Raw genomic sequence first — 27,370 nt, 5'->3', positions numbered from 1 at the left:
TCCTTTTATGAAGGACCGGGTGATCGGGGCTTCAGCTCCCCCTCCATTGCTAGAGCTCTCTTCTTCCCCCCCTGATTGCTGCGGTCGGTCCGTGTGGTGGACACCTGCCCTAGTCAGCGTGTCTTTAAATTTGATTCCACCTTTTCCCTCACTTCAGCCATTGTGCCAGGCCCCCAATAAGGGATCCAAACTAAGAGCACATGGTTAGATGGTTCGTTCTGCTCTTACAAGTCCACTATTGTGCAGGTACTTCCATCGAGACCAGTGAGCCCCCCACTTGCAGCACAAACATTTCGGGTAGTGCCCACTGGTGAATCCAAAGTCAGCCAAGCTAAAGCACACATTCGGAGTCTAGTCTAAGGCTCAAGAGGTAGCGGATGTTGATGGCCTGTCACACATTCAGGCTCCCAAACCAGCTGTGGTATGTGCCGCACAGTGGGGCATGCGCCGTGACTTCGCTCACATGGTTAGCCCCAGCGGCCCCTGCGACTGCACCAGAAAGGGCCCATTCAGGCACCGCTTGTTACATCTCAAGTCTCGAAGATGGCACCTAAAGAACACCCCTAAAGGCCTTACTATTACACAAAGCCATTTCTCCAGAAGTTGTTGCAGTTCTCACAACATGCCTGCCATAGGGCCACACAGACGGTGTCCCCCACCAGCTGTAGGTCAGTCCCGGATCTCCTCTCCTGCTTAGCTGTGTGCACCAGAAGGGACCCCCCAAAATCTCTCCTGGTCAACCACCCTTACAGCTCGGGTGTAGATATTTAAGAAAGTAGTCTGGTGCTCCTCCCACGCCGATTCAGCAGCATCTTGCAGTCAAGACTCTTCTCGACCCGGCCAAATCCTGTTACTGCTCCAAGCGGCACCCGCCTCTCTTCTCCTGCCTGCTTCAGCCACTGATGAGAGCACCAGCAAGGCACTCAATGCTCTCGCAGGAGGCTCCGGCATGGGCTGATGGATTTGGATCAGTAGTCAGGAGCCTGGCTGGTTGCGACTGCGGCTAAAACTCAGCAGTAGACCTGTGGCTGTTCGGCTAATGTACTTGGTGTGTCCTCGCCAGCTCGAGGGCCCCACTTCAGAACACCCTGGCCCAAATGGTCCCCTGACACCGCTACATCAAGCTGGGCCTGAGCAGAGCGAGAGGCATGAGGTCCTACTCCTCTGCCACCTTGACTCCGTCCCAGATCGTTTTTATACATGTCCCTTCTCGTTGTAAATATATATACATATATTAAATGAATGAGTTATACCTTGCATTTTTCATGAATAGAAGGGAAATGCTGTTATCAGTTGCTAAATGGTGGGGAGCCCTGGGCGTCCTCCAGCAGATCAAACACATAATAATTCATCCAACAACCCCAAACCTTTCCGAATTCCCTGGGGCAGCCTCTACTTTCATAAGTGTCCTTTTCTGCTGCCATATAAAAAATATCGTGTGTGTTTGTGTTGTTACGGACCTAACAGAGCTGGGATGATTGGCGACTTGAGGACTTAACAACTTTATATTGGAATGCCAGTTTCGATGGTGCAACCTGGGGGACATTTCCTGCCACTGTGACTGCCACATTCCAAGCGTGTTCTCTGTGCAGTACTTGTTCTGCTATTTTTTCATAGCTCTCACAGTATCGGGTCCCATATATCATCATTTCAGACCTTCCTGTATGCTAGTTGAGGTATCTCTCTGATGCACACACCCTTGAAGCCCGCGATCACATCTCCCTGGTAGGCGCTGACCTAGACGTCCACGTCATGGCGATGCTGGGCTTGTCACCCATAAAAACACATGTGCACCTCTTCTGCCTCTGTCTTAACAGTTCCGATTGCGCCTAAATTCTTATAAAATAACCACCCCCCCTTTACCTCCTTTAGTGATGAAAGTAATGCTTGCATGAGAGCACAATACGTGGCATTTACAGACATGTCATCTATATATATTTTATGCTCTGTGGGGTTATCGGTTTGTTTTTCCACACAGATACAAAGGAGACCTGGACTCATCTCACACCTTATCAACCCAGTTCTAAATTTCGTTCTCGCCTAGACTTTGTCCTTTTCTCTGATTGCCTACCCACATATTCACGCGTTTGTTTATTTTGCAAATTACCATGAAACAATTTGTACCTGGGAATCTTTAGTTGCTATGCGACATTGGCCTCCTCGGTTGTCTATGAGCAGGTTGGTTGCCAAAGCAAACTTTTGCCCACGCCACAGCGCTAACACTGTAAGTTGGCGGCTTGATGGAGATGCAGACGTACAGAACCTCGAAGTGGACAAAAAACACTTGTTTTAAGAGTGGGTATCACGTTAATGTGAAGAGAACTTGTCTCGCGGTAAATCGCCTAATGTAAAGGAAAAACGTCTGAAAATAGATCATGCGTTTCTTTTGTCAAATTCCTACATAGGGAAAGAACTGTTATATTGTTTTATTTAAGAATCGCAGTGAAGTTATTTATTTTCTTTTTAATGTTTTTTAAACAACAATTTTGTAACCAGGGAAAAAGCATGCACTTGTCACTTGAAATAGTCTGTATAATAAATTGATCTCTTGCATTTAGGCTGTTCAGACATTTCCTAGTAAGTGAAGAGTTCTAGATTCAGTTTTTCTCTTTAGTAGCTACGAATACTGTCCGGCCTGATGCTGCATGTTGCGCCCAGCCATTTGAGAAACTCCCATTGCAGATGATTTGATAGAATCTGCCAGCACAGGGCTTGTCTGCTACGCGAAGATCCGCAAGCGGCGGAGTGCATTGGATAAATTATGTTCAGTGATTTTCAGTGCTAGGTGCTTGTCTGCACTGTGGAATCACTGTGAACTGCACCATGCACAGCGCAAGCGGGCGCTGCTTCATTTCTGACGCTTGAGTAGATTTTTACTCAAGTGGCAGCTTTCTCAACGCGAACTGACAGTTTTTCAACGCGAGCGATCGTGAGCATATACAACCACTCGCAATGAGAAATCTGACCACCTGCGTTGAGAAATCTCACCGGGAGGTTGATTTTCCACTCTCGCCAACTTGATATTGACTATTGCGAACGAGGAAAAATCTCGCCAGGAGGTGGATTTTCCTCGTTCGTGCTCGCCAACTTGACATTGAATAACACAAGCGAGCAAAAAAAGTCTTCTCCGCATAGCGGGCGGAGTTTTGGGGAATAACGTGAGTTCCACGTAACGTGGAGTGTAGAAATCTGTGCAAACTCCGCGAGCGGAGTTCACCGCCCAGATTTACCGTAAATGCACATAAAGCCTTGTGTGCCTGAACAGATTACAAAGGGCAAGAAAGCGCTAAAGGGTGTATTTGAGAATCCCCCCTAGAAGAGAAGTGAAGCTCTGGTGGTGTACAGTCTAAATACGAAAGGCCCAAATCAAAGGGGGTAGAAACTCTGAGGTGCATTGTAAAAGGAGGTTACAAGAAGAATTAGTCTGAAAGTGGTGGTGAAGGACTGATTAAACTCCCGAATGAAGTCCACCTGAGGATCTGCGCATACTACTGCCAGGTTGCAAGCATGTCTGGTTTGAATGCATGCAGCACTGTGGATTGCTTGTGGTGTGCTGTCTTAGAGCTGAGGTCCATTTAAGATGTACTATGAGCTTTCTACTGCTGTTCTGATATGGCCTTGTCACTGTGCATATTTATTTTTACCTTTCGGGGTATGACTTGTGAATTAGTGTGTTGCCCTACATAGTGGTTGCTGGTACATATGGTGTATTCTACACTCTCTCCTCCTTTGGTATATCTAGACTGCCCGGTCTGCCCTTCATTACTGTTGGATGGCAGCAGATGCATACTCAGTGAACAGTATCGAATCTTTAATCTCGTCTTCTACTTGAAATTTAAAAAAAAAAAAGAAATGGACCCAAACCACGTTTAGCCCTCAAACTCTGGTGTCAGATGCCTGACACCTTTCGATTCAACCCAAATCCTTAAGACAAAAAACATACCAGTATTTAGAGCTTCATCTGCAAGACAAAATGATTCCTTCCAGGACAGCTACAATTTGTGCAAACTATCTCTGAATCCATAGGTGGAGTTGCTTCCCTCTTGTTTACTTGAGCTCTACCTCTGACGTCCACTGTGTTCTTTATGAAACCCCTTGAACAAGTGTTGCGTTTATTCTGCTTTACAATTAAGCAAAACCATTCTGATTTACCTGTGTTATGTTTTTTGTCCCTGTTATGTTGTGTGAAAACTCGTTTGCTTCTCTTGTAGCTTGATCTGGGGTGCATAAATAGCCAAATAAATTCTAAAGATGAACGGGCATTAGCGTTTCAACCACAGTTTGTCAGACAGGAGGTCAACAATTGGAGCTTTGCCTTGCAGGCATTGTCTTTCCTATGTCTCTGTTCGTAGTTGACGGCCTTCTTCTAGGTCTTTGACAGGCATTTGTGGGTAACTTCGCTGTGTTTTAGGTCATGGTTTTTTAACGTTATTATCTTGAATTGGAAAATACAAAGTGGGGGATCTCCAATGAAAAATTCCAACCCAAATTAGAATGTTTTTAACTTTAACCAGAACAAGCAGCCCGAAGCAGTGCCCAGAAGCAGAGGTTACCAAATTAACTATCGTAAACGCCTGCCATTCACACGTTTTACTATCTTTGTAAATGTAGAAAGTGAGTAGTCCAGTTACTTTCTTACAAGCATGCACACCACCAGCTATGGTGACCTTTAAGCCAGTCTTTTGCAGCAGCACCTTGCCACACTTGTTAAAAGAGTGAAATACATGTTTGGATTGCTTTCCACTGACACTGTAACACTTTTTTGTAGAGTAGTCTCTTATTTTGAATACTGCTACATTTCTTGTTTCGGAGAGGCTTTGGGCGTCTTTATATACCACATGGTGGGACCCATGACATTCATCTTATGTAATAACCTTCACTTAAGTAACCAGTCATCTTCCACGCTGAGGTAAATCGTCCTGAAAATTCATAATAATTTGATTTGGTGGTTAAGTACAATTAGGGGACGAGTGACAGAAGATAGAGTAAAGGAAAATAAATCCCATTGACGCTGCCCTTTTGTCATAGAGGCAGTGGACTTTCCGGCAGAGTGCAAAGTTGATTCTATGTGGTCTCTGCTTTGCAACAAGCAGTCCTTTTGCTGCAGTGTAGTTAAAATAGCAAGACGTGCAGCATGCATATTCTCTCCTTGTAAGTCAAGGCACCTTTAAAGAAGACTCCTGTAAGGGGTGTCAACACAGGCTTGGAGGACCCTTGTTTATTTTAGCCATGCTGGACCTAGGGCACAACCCTCAAAAGAGGGGGAAAGCCTACAATTCTCTGTTCTTCTTTCGCCTCAGCTCACCCTGGTGCAACCATATTCCTGTGGACTAAGTGCATCTGCTCTTCAATCAGGGTTCTGCCTGTTAATCATCTAACTTTGCCTGCTTTCTTGCTGAGTACCTCTGCAGGTGGGAAACCCTTCCCAGGTGACTGTGCATAGGGCATGCAGAATCCATCTCCAAATCCACACACTCCATTACATGGTCGACCAGATGTGATCCTACAGTTAGAACATACTTTGTTTATTACTGTTCAACAAATTTACGTTTGTGAGTGTTTGCACATATGTGAAGATGTCATAAAGTCCCCCTCTCCTCTTTGCTGTATTTTTACTGAGGCAGATTGTGCATACTGAATTCTCACTGGCCCGCCATGGTGGTGACAATGTTCTGCCTGGATTCTTGTAAAGGCATCATTATTGGTCTCACCTCAAAAGGATCACTCTCAAAACTGAGAGAACCATGCAGTTCGGCTACTATTTGTGTTGAAGAAAGGATCACAATTCAGAATCCTTTTCCTCATCCACCAAGCTTTACTCAGTCATTTATCTTGCTATCTGGATCTTTCTAGCAATCACCTAGAAGGCTGAGACCAGCTAATTGTAACCTACTCACCATACGACAGAGAAGATGCAAGAAATTTGGTGGAAGATATTTCCAGGCACAGGACTCTTATTTGTGGGGTACTGTGCTGCCTTACCCGGTACTTGAAACGACAATCAATTTCAGGAGGTGCATGAAAACTAACTTCTTCATCAAGGCCTTTGATTGGCCTTCTGCCGGTATACCAGAGTTGCTATGTAGCTGTTTGCTGGAATGATCTTGAAATGGGATTTTGCTTCCTTGCTGGTTAGATACCCAAGGTCACCTGCGGCATTACAATCCAAGAGCAATTTCATAACTTAGTGGTTCGCCCTCCCAAGGCTTTGTCATTTGTCAGTCCACTCACAAGGAGGCAATCTCTGAATATACTCCACCCCACAGTCCACTGAATGACTGTATCTCCTGGAGTGTTAATGTTTTCGACCTATTTGCCCCCTTTCTTTTGTACATCTTACCTAAGCACTCTGCAGAAACACTAGATGCTGTGACTAAACGCATAACTTTTTAGTTTGGAGTGAAGAAAAAATGTAATCTGCTTCCCTGTCTAAAGCAAAACATCAACTTGTTGTAGATAATACTCTGCATACTCCATGCTTAATACAGCTCAAGGGCCACCGCCCGCCATCCTCTTCAGTCTTCGGAGAGCTCTGTGTTCAGCCTCTACATGAAATATTTGTGACTGGCACCGATGAAGCTTTCTCGGCTGTTGAATTCTAAGTGTCAAGTATTCCCTTCAGGCACACCTTGTTTAAGCAGATTATGATTAATATCGTGAAAGGTATGCGAGTAGACAGGATTGTTTGGTTCTTCTCTGGAAGAATGACAAGGCAAACAACCTTGTACTGCCTTAACTCGGGCCTAGGCCCATCCCACAGAGGTAAGACTTGCTTTCACCTTTTAGAGAAACTGGTTTCTTTTGTGTTCGTTCTCTGCAGTGGGAGAAGACTGTCTTGAGAAATCGATAATATACATTTTATGAATCATCCATACTTGTTAATATGAAAATAATACCAGGGGGGACTACATAGCAAGTATTGTATATCGTACATGCTGTCGACATTGGAATGGACAATTGTTGGTGGTATATATGGTAAAATTAGTAACTTTGTCCCGTCCTGTTATGAAACAGAATAGTTTGATGCAGCAGTGCCGTGTCTTGTAGTTGGATTCTCAAAAGGAAATCTGGGGGCCCAATTATGCATAGTGCCCTGGGGCGCAACAACAGTATGTGCCTGCTTTGCCCGTTCCAGGGCCCTGTGGTATTCGAGAAGAGGCCATTACATTTGAGCACCCATTTCTATACTACTGATAGCGATGCACTACACGTGCGGTAGCACTATCTCGAAAGGGTGTTTCCTCTTTTGTGTGGAATCACTTTGCCTCAGTGCCCACGCCAGAGGCAAATAGGCACTTAGGAGGAGCACTAACAGTGTGCCACAAAAAGGTAACCTATTTTTAGTGCCCCACCTGAGGCAGCCCTTTGGAGAGGGAATGGGGGTCCCATCTGCCCTCATAGATATCCCCCTGATCCCCCTGTACTTACTGCATCTGCCTGCAGGGCGATCTCTGTCCTGTCTTTAAGCGCAGGTAGCTGCCACTGCCCTGTGAAGCATAGAGCTGCTTGTGAGCAACTGCTCCATCTATCAGGGAGTGCACTGCTCTCACGACAGCTGCGGGTTTACAGCTGCCAGGTGGGCAGCACAGTCCTGAGATTAGGGCGCAATGTCCCAGGCTGCGCTAGGTGCACCTTTTGAAATGTGCGCCTGGCACAAAGCAAGGCAGTGCTCTTGTACAGCAATAGGGGCTCTGGTTCAAAAAGGCACAGAATTTGATGTAAAAAGTAATTACATGGAAATTCATGATTGGCTGTTCTGTTGACCATTTATATTAGTACAACAATCATAGGGGGAATGGATCACTTGTACCTGTAATCCCAGGGTCAGGTGTGGTAACCAATATAAAAACCCTCAATCACGTGCAAGAATGAAGAGCGGTATATCTTGGTTCGCCGCTTCAAAGACGTGAAAGCATCATTATCAGCTGAAAGCCCGAAACTGGTCCTAGGATGCTTGTTTCCGGTCCAGGAAAGACATGGCTTGGCAGTTCGGGCTGGACTGTTCCCATTGGGCTCAGGGTCAGGACTGATTTGCATATGGCTGGGTCCAAACAGGAATGGCATGGTGAGCAAAAAAACGATGGATTTAGGCCCAGATCTCTGTACTGGGGTGAATGTATGACATTGTTCTGCATTCTGTCCATCAATTGTTCTTGTTGTATTTCTCTGTGATACACCCTAATTGCAAAGCTCACTGGGCTTAAGCACGTCACTGATGAGGTTCAACAGAGCCTTAACCATTCTTACGTTGGTTATGTCCCTGTTTATCGAGGATTTGGCCTAGCAATTCTGGCTGGCCTGCTCTGAGCTGAGCCATTTCTGATTTGTATATGGTTGATCCATCTCCCTAGTGGAGCGATGAACAGACTAAAAAGATTGCCTGGAATGTGTTCCTGAGGAAATACCAAGGACAGATTAATTCAAGCATTCAACCGGTCACGTTTTTTTGTCTCCGTGACACATAGGCTTGCTATTTCAACAGAGGAGGGGCTAGACTGAGAGGAATGGCCGCATTTTTTTTCACCTCGCACAATGGTTTGCCGTCGTGCACGCACGTCTAAGTTCACAGCTGATATTAAAAATCCAGAAGTACAAAAAAATAAAAGGGGGGGAGCACCGTAGGGAAATGCCAGCCATTATACCCACCTGGGCCTTTGTAAATTGCTGTGCGTGCTATATTGCTATCGGTACACAATGTTATCAGTCCCCATACTGTGATTGGAAATGCACACCATACGTAACGTTCTCCTGTACAACACCACTGGATACTGCAGTGACGTATATATTATAATTAACGCCACGGACTGTGCTTGGCTTCTCCATTCTGCCATCATGTTCATCAGTGTAACTTCCAGATTGCAGGCACATTGCAGTGCGTTAATCAGAGGAGCCCAGTCCGTGAAGTAGTATACACATAGCTCCCTCTGCTGGACTGACTGCAGCCAAACCTAAACAGGACTCTTCTGCAGAAAGATTGCAGCGGTGGCGCCAACTTGTAGGCAAAATATCAAACAAAAACTGGTACAACGCTTATTGCACTGGACAAGTGGGGTAGGAATGTTATACTTTCGTGTTTGTAGGGTTCAAGTTACACTGCTCCGTGAAACAAGCAGCCAACCTTCATAAATATTTGCCTTCCAGTTTCTTCTCCTGTGGTTTTGTGCATCCATGTGTTTACAAGAGGAAACTTTTACAAATGTAAAGAACATACAGACGCGTGTATTTTTAGGGCATCTAGTGGGCCGCATCAATACTGTCAATATTTCCTTAGGTGGCGTTTTTGTTGCGTATGATTTAATGCGGTGTTTACTTGATGGCAGGCGATATGTTTGCTTGCTCTGCGCTTGTTAGTGGAATTTGGGACATGCGGTGCTGAAAGCTCGCCGAAAGCCTTCATCAGCAAACTGTGCTGGACAAAAGCGCGTGTTATTGGCTTGACTCGGAGCCGACTGCCAGAGCACGCATTCCACCCTCCCGGCGCGGGCTTTTGTTTTAATAACACTGACTGAAGTGCCCAACGGCTGCAGGGTCGAGTTGCGTAATTGTGTGTCCTTAACAAGCCAAGGAACAGCCTGGTTACCGAGTTCAACTGCTGCGGAATTTGTTTGCAGCGATTAAGATAGTGAACTTAACCCCGAGCCACAGCAAATCATTTACCGCTTAGATTCCTGGAGTTGCTGTCTAGGGCCCAGCACTTGACGGCCTCCGTGCGCGCGCCCAGGGCGCGAGGTCCTGGCAAACACGAAGAGCTAAAGAAAAGTCTAGAATACGCGAAATATTTCAAGTGGTGGAAAAGGGACACGGCCAAAGCCATCCGCCCCATTCCGCTCTGTGCGCTTGCTATTTTTTTTCTTCGATCCCTTAGGTACCCCAGCCATTAGTTTAAAGACCACGTTTTTTTAAATTTATGGGGTACACTTTTGATTTTAAGTTTTCTGGTAGCTGGTCAGCCTTCCTCCCTGGCATTGTGCTGGCAGTGTTACTGAAGTGTACTGTTTAGGGAAAAAAAACAGCAAACCACAGAGGGGCAACACTGTTGCTTCTCTTGGTGGTTTGGATAAATGGGTCGGTGCCTTAATGGTGCCCATTTTCAGGGCACAAAAGGGCTCAAACTGACCAGTGCCCGATTTGTAGAAGTGTCGTGTTTGTACATATAATTAAAAAATAACTAGAGTTCTTTCTGCTGGTGTCTCAATCCACATGAATGTGAAGAAAGGATATTGTTCACTACTGAGGTTGGCATGCAAATGACATCCGTTTGTGTGAGTGTATTGTAAGGAATGTGAACTATACTTCGATAAACGCTTTCAATGGCTTGCAAAAGAGGTGATTTATTAAATGAAACTTACAAAAAACAATCCAAGATTGCAACATGCAGACACATGCCAGTTTTTGTAAGGCGTGACTGTGCTTGCCACGTCATGCACAATAATCTGTGACCAATAGCAGCAACTGGCATGCGCACATCTTACACGTAGTAAGTCCCCAAGTTATGCCTCATTGTACCCCTCCCTGGCACTTTTTTCGGCGTCACAGTTTTGCAACCCTGTCTGTTAATGGGTAGTCTCTTGCTGTTGGCAGTTAATGCAACTAAGACACTTTCTGGTCCAAAAGTCGAGCCCATCATTCCTCAGTCAAATGTTCTCCTTGTAGCACTGAGTACTCTTGCTGATTTTCATCTGTGAGCCTTCACGGGCATTACGTAACCGCCGAGTAAATATGTTGTGAAAGAAAAACATGCTTCGGCAAGTGAGAAGAGGTGTGGCCCTTCTTAAAGGACTCCACAGATAAAAATATATGTAACTATTTTTACCTTTTTTTCTGCGAGTGTGTTGGTTTACATTGAGTGATTAAATTATATAGGACCGTTTTTGGAGTAAGTTTTCAGCACATGGCATGTCACTTTTTCAAAATGTCTTCATCCTTATAATCACTCAAGGCATAATGTTATATATATTTTCTCTTAAAAACCAAAGGTTACAGGGATATAATAGTTAGGAATTGGAATTTAAAACAACATAGAAATTCACTGAAAAACTGTCGCAGGGAAGTTATAGTTAGGCTTAGATTTAATTTGTACAAAACAATTGAAATTCAGCAGTTATAGTTACCTGAGCTAACTATAACTGACACCACCGCATTGCACTGCTTATGACCTCACATATTACATCACTAATGACAGTCAGTGACATTACTGATGACATCTCAAATTATATCACTTATGACATCAAGTGAGTACAAGTGTTTTAAGAGTTATGAATGTTAAACATATATTCTAACCTACTACAAAAGTTAGATTAATATACCAATGATACTACTAATGAGTGATACTATCTCTGACGTATGATCTGTGTCGGTGTGCGATTATCTTTATCGGCGTGTGAGTGCATGCATGAGTGACTGGAAGGTCAAGTAATTGGATTTCTCACTAGGTTTGTAGGCGTGAGGGGTTGTGTCTTTGGTTTTATGGGTGTGTGAGTGGCTGTATGGATGTATAAGAAGGTATGAGAGTAGCTGTGTGGGTGAGTGCGTAGGTGTGTGAGTGACCATGTTGGTCAGTGAGTGGGTGTGTCAGTTGCTGTATGGGTGAGTGTGTCTGAATGGCTGTGTCAGTGAGTGGCTGGGTGTGTAAATAGCTGTACCGGTGAGTGAGTAACTGGTTGAGTGAGTGCTTGGTTAAGTGAGTTGGTGTGTGAGTGGTTGTATTGGAGAGTGAGCGTCTGTGTAAATGACCAGATATGGGAGTGCTTGCATGGCTGTGTGAATGGGTATGCAAGTTGTTGTGTGGGTGTGTGAGTGCTTGTATGGGTGAATGAGTGGCTGTGTTGAGAGGCTGTATGAGAGAGGGAGTGAGTGTTTAACAGAGATGGCTCTATGGATGAGTGAGTGGTTGTGTGAGTACATGTATGGGTGTTAGAAACGGGATCTCTGGCTGGCCAAGGCTTGCGCCAACGTCAGTCAGAGACCACCACTTCCACGTCAGGGCAAGGGAGTCACACGCCAAGATAACCCCCGCTCACCCTCTAGGTAACGTGGCGCGAGCAGCAAGGCTAAACTTGGAGGCTATGTAGGTTAAGTGTTTGCGTGCGCACCCAGCAACAACACCCAAGGCCCACCACAAAGGAAACTCCACGCAAGGTTATATAGAAATAGCCTTTGTATTATATCAAAACACATTAGATAAGAACACACATTTTACAATGTGCCAACAGGCACGGGCAGAATTTACAGGGGGGATATTTACAAGACAGGGCCACCTGGACCACTTTCAGGAATCATCACTTTTAAGGAATAGTAATTAGCACATAGAATACTTTTAGAACCAAATAGAACATGTAGCACAAATTAGCACACAACCAGTAATTACTGGTAAAGCATAAGTACCTCCTACGCAACCTTAACCACCTTAGGAAAATATTGCGCAGGGAACCAAGACCTCACTAGCAACACCTGTACTAGGAGAAAAACAACCACCTAAGAATCACCAACATTTAGGGGTATAAGCATAGGAACATTACACATGATGCATTAACATTCAGCGGTGTAGAGAAAGAAAACATATGATGTATCAAAACACATTCAGAGGTGCATGCCAAGAAAACACATGATGCAGAACCTACATTCAGCGGTGTATACACGGAAAAACACATGATGCTTCAGAACACATTCAGAGGTGCAAGCACAAGCAATTGCGCAAAACTCACATGAGCCACAACCTGTGGCAGTCCCTGTGTCCCAATGTCAGCGCAGGCTGTAATAAGCCAAAAGTACACCCAGCCTAAACGTAGCAACTGTCCACTAAGTGCTGGACAGTTGTAAATAACAAGGATGCCAATGTTGGAGCCTCGTGGGCTCAGGAACAACAATGGGGCCGAAGCACTGTCCCAGAGCCCCTCTGGGTTCTAATCACAATGTGGCACCTTCTTGAGCCTCTCTGGGCTCACGAAACCAAAGTGGGCGCCTTGAGCCTTCCCTGGGCTCGCAAGGCACAAATACGGGGTTGTTGGAGTCCCTCCTCGGGGGACTCAGAAAGATAATGGCCACAAGAGCCTTCTAGGCTCTAAAGCAACACTTGCGACAGCGGTGCCCCCGGGGAGCCTTCGCGGCTCGAAACAATAAATGCCCCCACGTTGGAGCCTCGACCGGCTCAGAATATAAAAATGCCCTTTCCTCACTGGGGTGATAGTTGGAGCGGCCCGCTGCCAACGGGGCCACTCTGTGCACATCAACCTGCCCACGGCACTCCTCTGCGCATAGGAGCGACCCGGAGCCCGCCCGCACTCACCGGTTGTCTGAGGCGGCGGCGGCTCCTCTCCGCTGGGCTCTTCTGGGTGACGGTGGCAGGGCTCTCTCCTCGGGAGAGCCTCGCCGGAGGACGGTTCCTTCTTCTTCCCGGCAGGAGCGCGGGGTGGCCTCCCGTCTGCTTCCTGATTTCTCCTCTCTCCAGCAGCCAATCACCGCGCAGGTCGCCCGGTGAGCCTCCCGCAGCCTGAACCAAAGGCAGCGCGGCTCCCGGGTGACGTCAGCGGTGGTTCCCTCGGCTTCTCCTCGACTTCTCCGCGGCCCCGGGGCTGCGGCGGTGACTTTCACGGGCAGAACACCATTTTGGAATATAAAGCGAGGTGGGCTCTCGCTATGGCGGCCAGGTCCCTGGCGAGGTGGGCACTCGCCAGAGGACTTCCTAAATCGGCAGATCAGGCGGCCACACGCCGGTTGGGCACCAGCTGAAGACAACAGCGCTTCCACATGCAGATGGACATAATAAGGCGCTCTTAAGCGCTAGGGGCCAAGCGAAGCACTCCCAGGCGCTAGGGGAGAAAGTAAGCACTTTCAGGTGCTTGGCAAAATCCAGCTAAGTCCTTAGGTAGGCAGGGGGGGCAAGGCTGGGCCAGGGGCCAGCTCACTGGCCCTCCAGGCAGGGAGGCAGTCCAAGTGGCGGTTCCTCCTGGCCCCAGCAGCAGCAGCAGCCCCCTCAGTGTCCTGGAAGAGAACAGTTTCAGTGGGGACACAGCCCCATTTTTATACACTGAAATCCTTTGTCTGTAGGTGCAGGGTGGGGGAGAAACCAGTTGCAGCTGGTTCTTGAGTACTCTGATGGCCCAACCACCCATTTCATTCACTGGGAGGCTAGGGTCGTTAGACACACCACAGGGGGCGGAGCCAGCATTGTGTGGGGAAAACCCAGCCCATCCAGGACACAGGTACACTCCTCCCACACATCACTCATGCTAATCTCCCACTCACCACCGGGCAGACCCATCCAGACTTCCTGGAGCCTGGCATGCCAGCCAGCTCCAGCCAATCACGCTCCAGCACCCTCACTGCACACATATCTCAATGTCCAGAAGTAGCACTTCCCTTCTAGACACATACATGCCGCATACACCATCTCGCAGCATTCACTCTCACGAGTTTACACATACTAAATTCGAGCCTGCACTCCCCACGCATCAGGAACTACCAGGGACACACACATTCCCCATGCATTCCTATGGGAGGGCAGGCCAGCCATACTACACGCATGCACTTTCACTCTGGGACCCAGGGAAAAAGTGCGCCAAGCCAGAAATCACGAACGCCAGGTCCCCATCAAAAGCAAAAAGTTCAGGGGTGAACCAGCCATAAAGGCCCGGGTCCAACAATGGGTCTGTGAATGGTTGTGTGAGTGGGTGTATGGGAGGTATGGGGGTGTGAGTGGTCATGTGGATGATGTCACCAGTGAAGTTATTTGAAATATTATCAGTGATGTCACTGACCATGTTATGAATGATGTAATATATGCAGTCCTAACAAAAAAAACTGAATGTGTCCTCCTGTAACAAAACTGGTGCTCATGTAAAGAGCTCCGATACCCAATGTCTCAGGTCTAGTTCGCGCTATATAAAACTCAAAATCCTCATAAAATAACCAGTGTATTGCGGGGCATAAGTCATAGTTAGCTCAGGTAATTACAATTGCTAAATTTCAATAGTTTTGTCCGAGTTAAGTCTGAGCCTTACTAGAATGTCCCTGTAACCATTGTATTTTTTCAGTACATTTCTTGGTTTTTTTAAATTCTATTTCCTAATTATAACGTCCTTGTAACCTTTTATTTTTTCAAATTAATTCTGTGATTTTTTAACTACTAGGTGTATTTTCGTGAGTGGTGGAGGAAGGGAACGGGCCTCCGACAAGCTCTCAGCAATTTCTCTGTTTCATTGCTCGCTTGACAGCTTCCTCCCACTTTTAATGTTACTTTGGCACCAGGGAGGCGGTGGTCCTCGAGTTCTGGGGGTATGTGGTCCGAGCGGCTCCCCCGCATTACATTAAAAATAACTCCAGCGAGGTGGTGGTCGCCGGGGGGAGGGGAGGTGGGTTCTGTACGGCTAACCCAATATGTTTTTGTAATCTGGCCCCTGGTACGTGGTGGTCAGGAGCCCAAGATGGTGAAAGTGGTCGCCTTTTATTTTCACGTAAGCTCCGGGGAGTAGGTGGTCTCCGCGGAATTTATAAGCCTCAGGAGAGGAAAACCGTGTGTCCCCTTCCTTTAACCACATCGATGCTGATGACGGAACCGCTCCATCATCAGCCGCGGTGGCGCTGTGCTGATGACGGAGCGGTTCCGTCATGGCCCGCACGACGCGCCTGCGCGGCGCTGATTTTGCGCCTGCGCTGCGCTGATTTCGCGCCTGCGCGGTGCGTTCTATTGAGCGGGCGGGGCCATGACGGAACTGCTCCGTCATGAGCACAGCTCACCCGAGGCTGGTGACGGAGAGGTTCCGTCACCAGCGTATGAGCGCCGTGCGGCCCCCGCCCCCCTTAACGATGCGGCGGAATAGCCGCTGCAGCGAAGGAGTTAATTCTCTCATACCCCTGGGACCTCGCTCACGCGAGGGCTCACTATAAATTTGCTAACTAATAAACTTGCTGTTTTATTTAATGTATCTGTTTTCATTTGGTTATGTATGAGTAAGCAAATCACACAGATGCATCACTGCAAGTGGTGATTAATCTGTTCACTTTTTAAAAACAATGAATAAAAAAAAACTTAATTTTGCAGACAATGATCTATGTAGTGCAGTACTTTGTGATATTTTGTGTAACAAAGATAACATTTTAAACTAGATTACCACATTTTCAGCAATAATGAAGGGATTTCGTGCTTTAAAATATATAATTTAATACAATTTGTATACCAGTGTCACAGTAGTGCCCAGTACTTCCGCAAAGAGAAACAGAACTTGATAAATGGGAGAGTGGAAGAATGATATTTTTTTGTGTGCTGTTGCTCCAGCCTGAAAACCTCAGTACTTCAGATCTTTATACCTTTCACTGACTAAATAGAAGCTATTTCGTGCTTAATTTATATTGTATTTGCGTCCATAAAGTGCCTCATTTTGATAGTAAGTCAAAAAAAGTTATTTTGTGTACATATAGAATGTACCTTTGTGGGTCTGTTGTGGATGAGTCTTTGTGCCAGTTTTGTGGCAATTATGATTTGCGTTTTGATATTGTGTGTGAGTACCAGATTTGTTCTATCACAGTTTAATTCTGTGCTTTACAGTGTATTGAAACTACAGGGGATGAGCGATAGGATGCCCAAACATTAGATGTTGTTGTGTCCTTGAAGATTAGCTGCGTGGTTCCAGTGTAGCCTATGTGGGAAGTGTTTTGATTTCATGCCTCAGTGACAGAGACTTTGCATACTATTTGGCAGGCAACATGTAGCTGCTCCATAAGCATGAATGTTGGTGAGAAGTATAGAATAGACAGCGGTGCATGGGGTAGTAGTTACCATCATTGCAATGTTTGTATCGTATAGTTTGAAGCCGTTGATCATGGAACAGGTGAAACTGCTGAGAAGTGGATAGTCCCAACTGTCGAGTCCGCATAGAATTAATTGGCAGAGCAGCAACCCATAGAAATGGTTATAAAACCAGGAAGGCTATATGCTCTGAGAGAATTAACCTAGGGGTCGAAGAGGAGAGGAATCCTTAGTAATGTGCATTATACAGCCAGCGGTGGTGTATCCCCTGAGACATCCACCATGGAGCTGCAGGAAGCCTCCCACAATAATGGGCCCCTGACGGAAAAATAGAGGAGCGTGGGTGGGGCTTTAAGAAAAGGAGGGAGAAATGGAGCAATGTGTGAGAAACAAGGTGGGCATGATGAGAGATGGAGGGGAGGAAGTAGCGCATGGCGGGGGAGGGGGGGGGAGGGAGGGTTTGGAAATGATGGGAAAAGCGAGCAAAGTGCCATACATTCTATTGGAAACCCATCTGTGAAAATTGCAACACTAAAGCTAATATATTGGTCCACCAGTCGAGCGCGTTATTTCCATTAAATGAGTGAATGCATGACGAATTATGACTGTACTACATAAAAAGTTTTAGGTCAGTGGTATTTAAATTGGTCAGTGATAGAAGTGGTGTATGATATTTAAATTGATCAGCAAATTGCACAGCGCTTGATGCTAGCATCATACTGCACAAATTATATATTTTTTCTTTTTTGCCAGCGATATTGCAATAAATAGTGCTTTGCACAACACACAAAAATACGCCCCGTTAACTTTGACCGCTAATAAAGTCAAATACAGTTTAGTTATGTCCTTTGCTTAGGATTTTGCCCTGGGTCGATCAAGTTCTGTTGCAGTAGTGACACCTAGAGGTTTCGATAAATACAAGCATAACAAAGATGTACGTACTTGCTGGAAGCAGGGACGTCCAGTGGTATCTGGAACACTGTTTGAAGTACGTTTGTTGCCCCTTCCCTGGCAATGGAGCCATTGAGTTTTCTGTGAACAGTATGGTGGGTCCTTCCCGGTGGTTCCCCAAGGGGGCACTCAATATTGCCTTACCTTTACACCCCTTCTGTAACTGTTTAAAGCAGTTAAAGGGGCTCATTTTGGGATTACGGTGTGGCTAGAACTTCTGAACATCTGTTCTCCCTAAGCTTCCAGGAGCCAGACACTTTTTTCTTCTATCTGCACTTTCACCATTCTCCATCACACTTCAGTCCTCAGTGGTGCACTGTCTCAAAACAGAATGTCGTATTATTTCCGTCCTTGTTTATAAAGTGCTTGATGTAGCGACACGCCTGTATAATAATTGTGCAGTCTGGGTGCACGTGCAAAACGCCGAGACAATAACCAAGCAGAGAGCGTTTGGGGGTGCTTGTAATGAAAGTCATCGCTTGTGACTCTTGACACTCCTGTGATGTTGCCCAGGTGCACGCGGGCGTGCCCCGTCCATCACCCTGTCCAGAGCGGGATTACTCTGCCATGTGTGGTATTTCGCATTAGGCATGGATGCCGGCCCGGGACTTTTAACCGGCAGGGGGGAGCGGCGCTTCTCCAGTGTGCTCTGCGCCTTCCACGGGGGTGGAATCAATGCGCTAAAGCCGCCCTTGGCTGTGGGTGCCTCAGCCCTCCCTGTGTGTGCCAGTCGTGAGTTCCCCACTCTGCCCTGTTTAACTGAAGATGGAGGGCTCCGGGCTGCAGGTGGATCTCCTTTGCTTTTCTGCTCTGTTCGTGTGTGGTGAGGTTAGTAAATCATTGCGATTGTGGTTTGAAGAGCAGGCGACCTTTGTATTACAAACAAATAGGCTCCCAGGAAGGTCCGGTCGTCAGTTCTTCTTGCAGATACATTTGATATGATCTCGGCTCTTGTGTGTGTGTTTTTTTCGCTCCTGTAATGTATAGTAAAATGTTTATTTTTTGTTTCTTTGTAGGCAGGAAGAGACACACAGGCGGTTAAAGAATGTAAGTACGAATCCTGGCTTTGAGCGCGTTTTCTCCCATTTAGGCGAGACGTGAAATTAAATTGGATTTTTTTAGGGAAGAGACCAAAACCAGTAGTTTGATTTTGGGGCCCTGAATACCAGACTGTCACAGCACAAGATCAGATATTTTCTAACTCATGTGGTAGAAAGGTGGTAATAAAATAAATGCCACGGCCCAGAGGGAGGATTTAATGTGGGTTAAAGAGACATTGTGCTAGGTGTGTGGACTAGAGTGCCTTCAAACTTTCCAGACAATCACAGAAATGGTTGGGACCACAAGTGAAACATAGCCTTGTGGCATTGACCTCTGAGCTTCTGATGTTCTCTCGTTTCCTTTTTCAGTAGTGTACAACCTCCCCTTGCAAGCAGCGAGTTCCCAGTTATGTGGGTAAATGTCATTTATACATGAAGGACCCCAAAGTGAACCTCCCAGGAAGGCAAAATCAGATTAAAGATTTGAAGCCATAACTTGGTCATGCATTTTTCTGCAGTTTTTTATTTGTTTTCGAAACACTCCCAATTTTTCAAATGTTGGCAAATTGGTGACCAGGCATATATCCTGTTTTGCTCAGATTCAAACAGTAGAGTATGTTATTTGGGGTTTAGAACCATAATGTTCCTGTTTCACTGATAGGTACACCACTAAGCCGCACTTCCTCCCACAGTATTGAAGGGCAGAATTGCTAAATCGCTTCAGGTACCCTCCAAATCCACATTCCTGGAACCCTAAACCTAACCAGAGCTGTTGCATATGAAAGGGGTTTGCAGCTGGAACACAGACTGATCGTTAACTCGTGAACTTTTCTCTGGGTTTTATTCCAGGTTTTGATTACTTTGTATTGGCTTGGTCGGAAAGCACAAAGTAACCCCTATTATAATGGTCCTTACCTTGACTTGAAAGCCTTCGAGGGGTTATTGGGACAAACTCTGACTAAGGTGAGCAAACACTATGGAAATGTTACAGTTCCTTAATTTTTTATGACTTTCACTGTTTAGGTGCTGTTGTTTGCAAAGCAGACAGCGTGTTCTTACTTTAACCTCCTTGTGGAATTCTCAAAAACAAACGTTCTTTCTTCCTCCAGGCTCTTGAAGAGTCAGGCAGCCTTAAAAAAAGTGGGCGCGACAGTGGCTGTGGTGATATTTGGTACAGTGAACGTGGTGAGCGACTGTCCCCTTCGACTATCCATCGCAGGGACGACTCCTGGGACAGTTTAGACTCCTTTGGGTCAAGATCGTTGGCAAGCTTTTCGTCTGAGGCAACCCTGAAGGGCAGCAGTGAAGGTATTTAAATACTACTCTAATTTGTTTTTTAAATAAAGTTCAGCCTGGGTGCCCACATTGGTTTCGTACATGTACAAAATAAAGGCATATGTTGTAGTTACATAAAAATATATTTGTTATTCTCTAATTAGGCCACAGAAGCCATTGTAGCAGTTTGGAGTTCGAGTAACTGTGACTTTGGGGATTTGAGGAATGATATATATGGTTGTGCATAATGTCTAATATGAAAACGTAGCATTGATGCCCTGCCTGGAGTACAGCGAGAGAACATGTAGTAGGTCACTAGGTTGTCAATGTTAATTCTTTTTATATATTCCCTGAAAAAATGGCTTGTTGCTGTTGCACATCCTAAATTTCAAGATATTGTGGGTATTGGAAGGTGGTTTTGGTTTGCCTAGTGTGTGGGCTTGTTGCTAAGAGGTGCCTTTCTTATTTTGACGTGACGGTGTTAATTTGCACCCAGGCCCACACTGGTTTTCAAAGCTTCCTTTCAATTACCAAACTCAGAGAAGGTTTTTCCCCCAGTGTCACTATGGCCCATTCCTTGGAGTTTAGGCCTGGTGGTTTGCTACTATATCCCCTGAGACTACATCCCATCTACTAAATCAATTGGCATTACATCGTCTTTGATGTGGGCAGTGAGTGATGGTCTTCCCAATGTAAATCTTTTATGTTTCGGTTATGCTTACCATATTTTAACTCCGCTAATATTTACCATTTTCCTATTTTATATAACTTACATTTAAATATGTCATATCAGACGATGTTATGGAGATATTATAATTGATTGCTTCCCATGGCCCACCACTAGTAACTTAAGATGTCTGGTTAATGAACGAGTCACAGCAATAGTGAAGCTTGATGGTAGCAAATTGGGCACGTGATGAGGCTTGGCAGAGGATCTTCAAGGGTTAAAACTATTACTGACCAAACAGCACATTATAATTCACTTAGTGTTGCAGTGCTGTCACAGCTCTGCTGGGTGCTAGGCCAATAACACACAGAAGAGCTGCACACGTGATCTTACAGCAAGAATGACCTTGTGATTAACTACTTGTCTTCCACATTGTTTAGATTAGTTTTGGCCACATTTCATGGTCCAAGACATGACTAATCCTTATTTACATCGAGAAAAGGTGGTGCCAGTTAGCTATGCTATAAGGTTGTGTGTGTATCTGGAGTTCTCCTAGGAAAAGTTTTTACCTTGACCCACTCTGCCCCCCGTGACCCAGAGTCCCCTGTGGCTCCCCTATATCCAAGGTCGTAACACAGGCCCCCGCAGCCTCTGCGGTGCGGGTGGACCCCAAGCAGGGCCGGACTGGGAACCACAACCGGCCCTGGCAAAGTGCTCGGCTGCCCCCCCCTCTCCACTCGAGGGGGGGGGGGGGGGGGCTTGGAGGTGCCACAAGCTCTTTGCCGAGGCCTGTTTTAGGCCGATTTTGGTACAGGGCCGATTTTGCAGCTATGCTACAAAAATGGCCCTGTAACAAAAACGGCCCCCAGGGGCCCAAAACCGGCCCCCACCCTTGCAGCGCACCAGGGGATTGCCTGGTGCCCACTTTGGCCAGTCCGGCCCTGGCCCCAAGCTCCAGGGGGCCCCCTCGGCACTGCACTCTGGCCAGAGAGCTCCTGATTGAGCCTGGAGGGGGCCCTCTTCGTACCGTGCAGGGAGGCCCCCTCAATTTTTGTTACTCCAGTGCCTATGTCCTGAACCCCTCTCTGGTCTCCATGTCCTTGAGCCCCCTCGGACGCTTTCATGTCCGTGCCCACTCTCTGGCTCCATCATGTCCTTGACAAATTATTACCCCTTCTTTTTCTTTTTTCGACACAGACTACCCATTCGTTTTAGCCATGGACACACGGTCTTCTTCGTGCTTCCTTTTCTCTTCTTTGTGCTTCCTTTTCTCTTCTTCAGTGAGCCATACCCTCTTCTTTGCCAGTGACTCTTAGCCACTGGTCATCCCCTAGATAGCCACTGACTCCACACCCCTTCATAGCCACTAACACTCCCACCCTCCTCTTAATCAGTGATTCCATCACTCCGTTCTTATCCATCAATGCCCTCTCCAGACCAATTAGGATTTCCTGAGTTAATAACTGCAGAGATCATTATTTTTTGAACTGGGCTGTTCCAGTTTACTCTTGTTACCCCGTGGTGCATTCTTTCACACTGAATACCAAGCAAACCATTTATTTGCAGTTAGGAAGACAAGCAGGCGCTTCAGTCTTATAGACTATAGTTTTTATTTCTATATGCTAGCGGTACCATCCAGAGAAAATGCTTAAATCTGCATATTGAAGATTACTAGTGCCCCCAAGGAGTATGGCATTTCAGTGTACATGAACTGCAACTTTCCAGGCAAACTCATGATCCAATATGTGCACTCCAGTAGGTTATCTGCTGTGTGGATCATTCATAGACTGGAGATGAGTTCACAACATTTTAATTGTTCCCCCGCTCCAGCACTGTACGCAGCACAATTTTCCTTACGAAGAAGCCTCTTGCCACTAAACCCAAACAATATGTGGTTGTTCTCTGTTTTTTTCCTTCTCTGCAAAAGAGCTCAATCCTTTTATTCGTATGTGTTACTATCTAAAATAAGAAAGGCCTTAGCAACCTTTGTGAAGGCTTACTAACTAATGGGTTTGTGGGTGTTCAACCAAAAACTCATCCTCAGGCCCGTGGACAGTGTGCAAAGAAAACGTTCAGGTCGTGCATAGCAGCAAATGCTACCTGGAGGCAGAAATGTGTGTGAATGATAATTCTACCTACAGATAAAGTATTTTGTTAACACAAATTCCATCTGCATGCATAAAACATTTGTCAATCAGGTGCTGGATTTTAATCCAAAATGTCCCCCTCTTGTCCTGTCATTCATGTAACTCTTTGCTTCTCTAACTTGAATAAGATTAGTTATTAAATGGGCTGAAATACTGTTATTGGTTGGAGGAGGATGACACAGCAAAACCAATTTGTTTGGGGTCCATTGCATCCAGTAACCCAGCCCCTTGACATGGTCTTTAATAGCTAAAGGCGCAGACCTTTAAAGGCTCATGAGTTTTGGTCCCTACCACCGATGTATTGGTGACGCCTAAGGGTCAGGCCAGGATCATTCATATGACCCTGACTTGACCTGCTGGAGGGTGAGGAAGGACGCAAAAGAGGAAGGACGGGGCAGCCAGAGAAGGCATGAGAGAATCCAGCTAGAAGTTATTGCCAGGCGCCTGCTTGCTGGAAGACCAGGGGATAGGGTGATCGGAGTTTATAAGGGGCCAGGGGAGTCGGAGGCACACATGGTTGCAATTGCAAGGCACTAGCCAATTCTTTCAAGTCGCTGGCCCTAAACAAAATATGTGGATCACTCTTTACAAACGTCTCTTTAAATGCACCAGCCAAGCTTACTGCCACTGTTAAATATGTTGTAATTATAGGGACATTTATAAGGTCGGCTGCCCCATAGCACATGCAGAATATGCACTTGAGTGACAAAAAGCTAAATAACTTTCAAATGTCATTTTCCCGTTTCAATTTGGATTAATTCCTAGTTTAGTAGTCTTGTATAGCACTAGCATAGCGGGAAGACTTCTTCAGGGCTCTCTTCTGAGATCACTGCATGTGAAAAGGTACTCCTGTTCCATGACATATTCTCTATATTTTATTGGAAGTAAGTACATTTGACCTGGTACGTCATTGCCGATATTAACTTTGAGTTGTAGGTATAAAGGATAACACCATTGCATATGTTCTAAAGCAACATTTGCTTTAATTACTATGGTTTTTATGGCATGGCACAGAAGACTAAATGTTTGATGCGTGCACTCTTTGTTTTAAATATAGATTAACGTGGTTCTGCAAGCTTTCAATGCTTTGCAGTGATATATAGATGGACATAAATATACGCTTTATATATGAAAACATCAATTGCAATCTGTGTTGCTCCCTACATATTTATTATGCATTGCAAAGTTTGTACCTTCGCTATGCCTACAAAGGAGTGTATGCTGTAATTGTGATACTCCTTCCTATGATGAAGTTACTGTCATTTTTTCTTTTATTAGCATTTAGTCGCTGCTTTCCAGTTTTAAATGGAGGATAGGATGGATGTAAAACACTATTTGGTCGACACTATACAAAAAATTTAAATGAGTAATTTAGCCATGATTAAGAAGCCTGAGATGGTCTGATATTTCGGGGTATTTTCATTAGTCCATTTTGTACATAAGTTGTGACATTTTGATGCCCAAGTTATTCATCTCGACTCAGTAGATCTAATCATATGCCCATAATACTTGCCCACACCATTAATTTGGTGAACCATTTCCCATGTTAATAGGGTGAGGAATATAATATTTTTCAATTATGGTTTCATAAAAGGTAGGGAAAAACCCAGAATACAGGGTTTCTTAGACAAAGTGCTACAAATTAGCTTAATATCGTCAGATGAATATTTTCCACTTTTGCTATGCACATTACTTGTAAAAGAATTCGATGCATGTCGCACAAGCATGTAACCAAAGTTCTGTTACTTGAATCTCATTACAGCTTTGTGAGAAATTTCTAAAATACTGGTGCTACATTGCCTTAGGTAGCTTCCGTTCTCATGCTTAAAACGGCTGTGTTAAGACCACAAGCCACAGATTATAATATCATTTTCACTAGTATAACCTCTGAGGAATCGATAACCAATATTGCTTGTATTTTTTCTTTTTTTTAAGGTGGTGAAAGCGACACAGAGTCCGAATTGTCCCACACAATGCTTGATGGAAGCAAAAATGAGGTGTCCTACCGGAGGAGCGCGACGATCGAACCCAAGCCGCTCCCTACATACAATCAGTTCCTCCCTAATAAAAGTAGACAGCCGGTGTATATGCCCGCACCGCTGAGGAAGAAGAGGGTGGATAGGAATGAGGACAATAGACGAAGCTGGGCAAGTCCTGTGTACACCAACTCAGATGGGACCTTTACAAGGTGAGTTGACCAGGGAGATGTTTAATAGATTTATTTTTGTGCCTGTTCTTACAGTTTACATTTTCAGTGCAGTCTTTTATTATTAAATGCAATGAGTAGTACGGACAGAGCCACTGCAATAGTGTGGGGTGTCGAGAAAGAGTGCTGAATACTCCAAGTATATTCTTCATCTGAATATTAATTCTGTCAGTCAGTGTAGGCTTTCGTATCAGAGATAATAAGCTGTGTTAGGCCACACATGGTTTGCGCTGTAATGTCTCCAAAGTGTTGTCACTTGATAATTCTCCTTTGGTACAGGCTGTAGATAGAGAGGGGCACTAAAAGTTATTGTGACCAGTTGCTTTTCTCAGCTGTGGCCAGAATGCATCTGAAACTCATTTCGAACTATTAAGTAGCTTGTTGTTATGTTAGTGGGAAGAAGACGATGAAGATGTTGTTAATGCTGAATTTCTGGTGCCTACCATTTCTCATGCTAAATATGGCCTCTATGAGAAGAAAGTAGCCATCAGCTATTACAGCAGCCTTAGTCTCTACTATTTATCTGCTAGGCTGTGTACAGTTTAGTGAAATTGGGAGTTTTGCAATGGTTTTGTATGTCCATCATGTCTCAAGGCCTCAGCATCATACTCCAGTAATCTGACTTTGACCATTCAATTTGAATCTTTGATTTGACTGGCTTTATTTGTCTAATCCAGCACTCTGTAAAGACCATATCACTAGCCTTTTTTAAAAATGGGATTTTGAAGCGTATACTTCAGTTTCAGAAAATAGGGTTGTCGTCCAACAATAACCATTCTAAACATTCCTGAAATTATTTCATTGTTTTCAAACTATTCTTTTAAGCACTGAGTAACTTGATACACATTCCACATAGATTGGATGAAAAATGTGTAGAAGTGTTAAATATGAATGTGCGTTTTGATGTGGTTTTGATGCTCCATTCCACTTTGTTTGTTGTTTTGGAACCATATAACATATTTTGTGCTTGCCTTTTTGGCTGATTTCTTTTGTGGTCCCTGGAAAGCATATCAGGCGTATCAAACTTGTGCTGTCTTACTTTTTCAACCTGTCACATTTGTTTCCCATGTCTTGGTTGGTGGTCAGTGGAAGCAAAAGCCAACAGGCCACTACCTGTCCAAAGGCCCTGCTCGAAGTTGATCTCTCAGTCCTAACTTCGCAGCATCTGGCCCAATCTGATGAGACTGACTCTGATTCAGAGGACCCCAGGAAACTCCCTGATCTTGTTGTGGATGATTTGGCACAACGCAGATTCCGTTTGAACAAAAGCCCTTCCAATCCAATTCCTCCAGTTCTTCGTATTGTGGAAGCTGACCCCCCTAAATCTGGGTCAGAAGCAAGCCCTCCAGCCAGCACTGTAGCTCCTGCACCTAAAGGACATTTGAGGTCAGAGCTATAATCTAAAACTGCAGCATTACCACATTTGATTAACTTTAACTCCTTGTATTTATTATTGTGTTTGCCTTGTAATGTTCGTCGTGTTTATTAACAGAGCCACTAAGCTTCTTCATTTGTACTTTATAGACTAACCATCTTGATCACTAATATATTGACTGTCAGCAATAACCGCATCCGAGCATCTTCTGTAATTGGTAATTAAAAGACTTAGACCTAACTAGCCTCCTTCTTCAAAAGAGCATACATGCCTGCTGAGCCAGATGAAGAAGCATGCTGCCTCTTTTTTTGTGTGACAAAGGGATGTTCAGTGTCTAAACTGGTTGGGTGTTTTGAACAGTGACCACAGCTATAATTTGGATACAACTGTCGCATCAGGGGCATCTACGAAAGATCCTTCAGGCACCGGCCACTGTACTTCAGATGATGAGGAAGACAATGACGAGGAGCGAGTGAGAACTGTACCGAATATTAAGAAGGATGACTTGTATGCCCGCAAAGTGAACCTGCCTGCTCCAAGCTTAAATATGTCTTTTGATTCATTTCTTCCAAAATTCTGGACCCCAGAGGAGGAGCTCCACTGGAAGAGGATCAACTTAGGATCTAGTAGACGACCATGGTATAAAGAGTTTCAGGGACACAGGTTTGTCTGCAAAAACAATTATTATGGCGGCCCTACCTCTAGCTAGACCAATTCCAGTTATGTATGTGGGTTTAATGCTGGGGTTCCTAGCCCGATCAATTTTAGTTCAATCTATGTGAATTGTCCAGAATAGTATAATTGTTCCTGGATCTATAATGATCCAGCATAAATGTTCCTGGATCTGTAATGAATAGTTTAGCATTATTGCATTCTTTTTAGGTCATTAACTGTAAATATCCTTCATCAAGAAACCAATAGTGCTTTAAGCAGGTGTCACCTCAGTCTCAAACGACTTTAAGGCA

At 45.1% G+C, this 27,370-nt stretch overlaps 1 protein-coding gene across 22 annotated transcripts in view; it reads left to right on the top strand.

Moving 5' to 3' along the window:
• Positions 1-27,370, top strand: part of LMO7 (LIM domain 7) — a 501,535-nt gene that overhangs the window by 339,837 nt on the left and 134,328 nt on the right. For 11 of the 22 annotated variants that reach the window (XM_086934883.1, XM_086934880.1, XM_086934882.1 and 8 more), the window contains exons 5-8: positions 18,712-18,742; positions 19,585-19,698; positions 19,845-20,043; positions 24,760-25,012. In XM_086934883.1, coding sequence (XP_086791009.1) covers positions 18,712-18,742; positions 19,585-19,698; positions 19,845-20,043; positions 24,760-25,012 — 597 coding nt within the window. Of the gene's footprint in view, positions 1-18,711; positions 18,743-19,584; positions 19,699-19,844; positions 20,044-24,759; positions 25,013-26,116; positions 26,417-26,765; positions 27,069-27,370 lie in introns of all 22 variants that reach the window. The other 11 variants (XM_086934870.1, XM_086934866.1, XM_086934869.1 and 8 more) reach the window with 2 other exon arrangements.

Source organism: Lissotriton vulgaris, chromosome 8 (genome assembly GCF_964263255.1).
Source record: "Lissotriton vulgaris chromosome 8, aLisVul1.2, whole genome shotgun sequence".
NCBI classification, from domain to species: domain Eukaryota; kingdom Metazoa; phylum Chordata; class Amphibia; order Caudata; family Salamandridae; genus Lissotriton; species Lissotriton vulgaris.
Note: the sequence above shows the minus strand (reverse complement) of the source record. Positions and strands in the feature narration are given on the sequence as shown.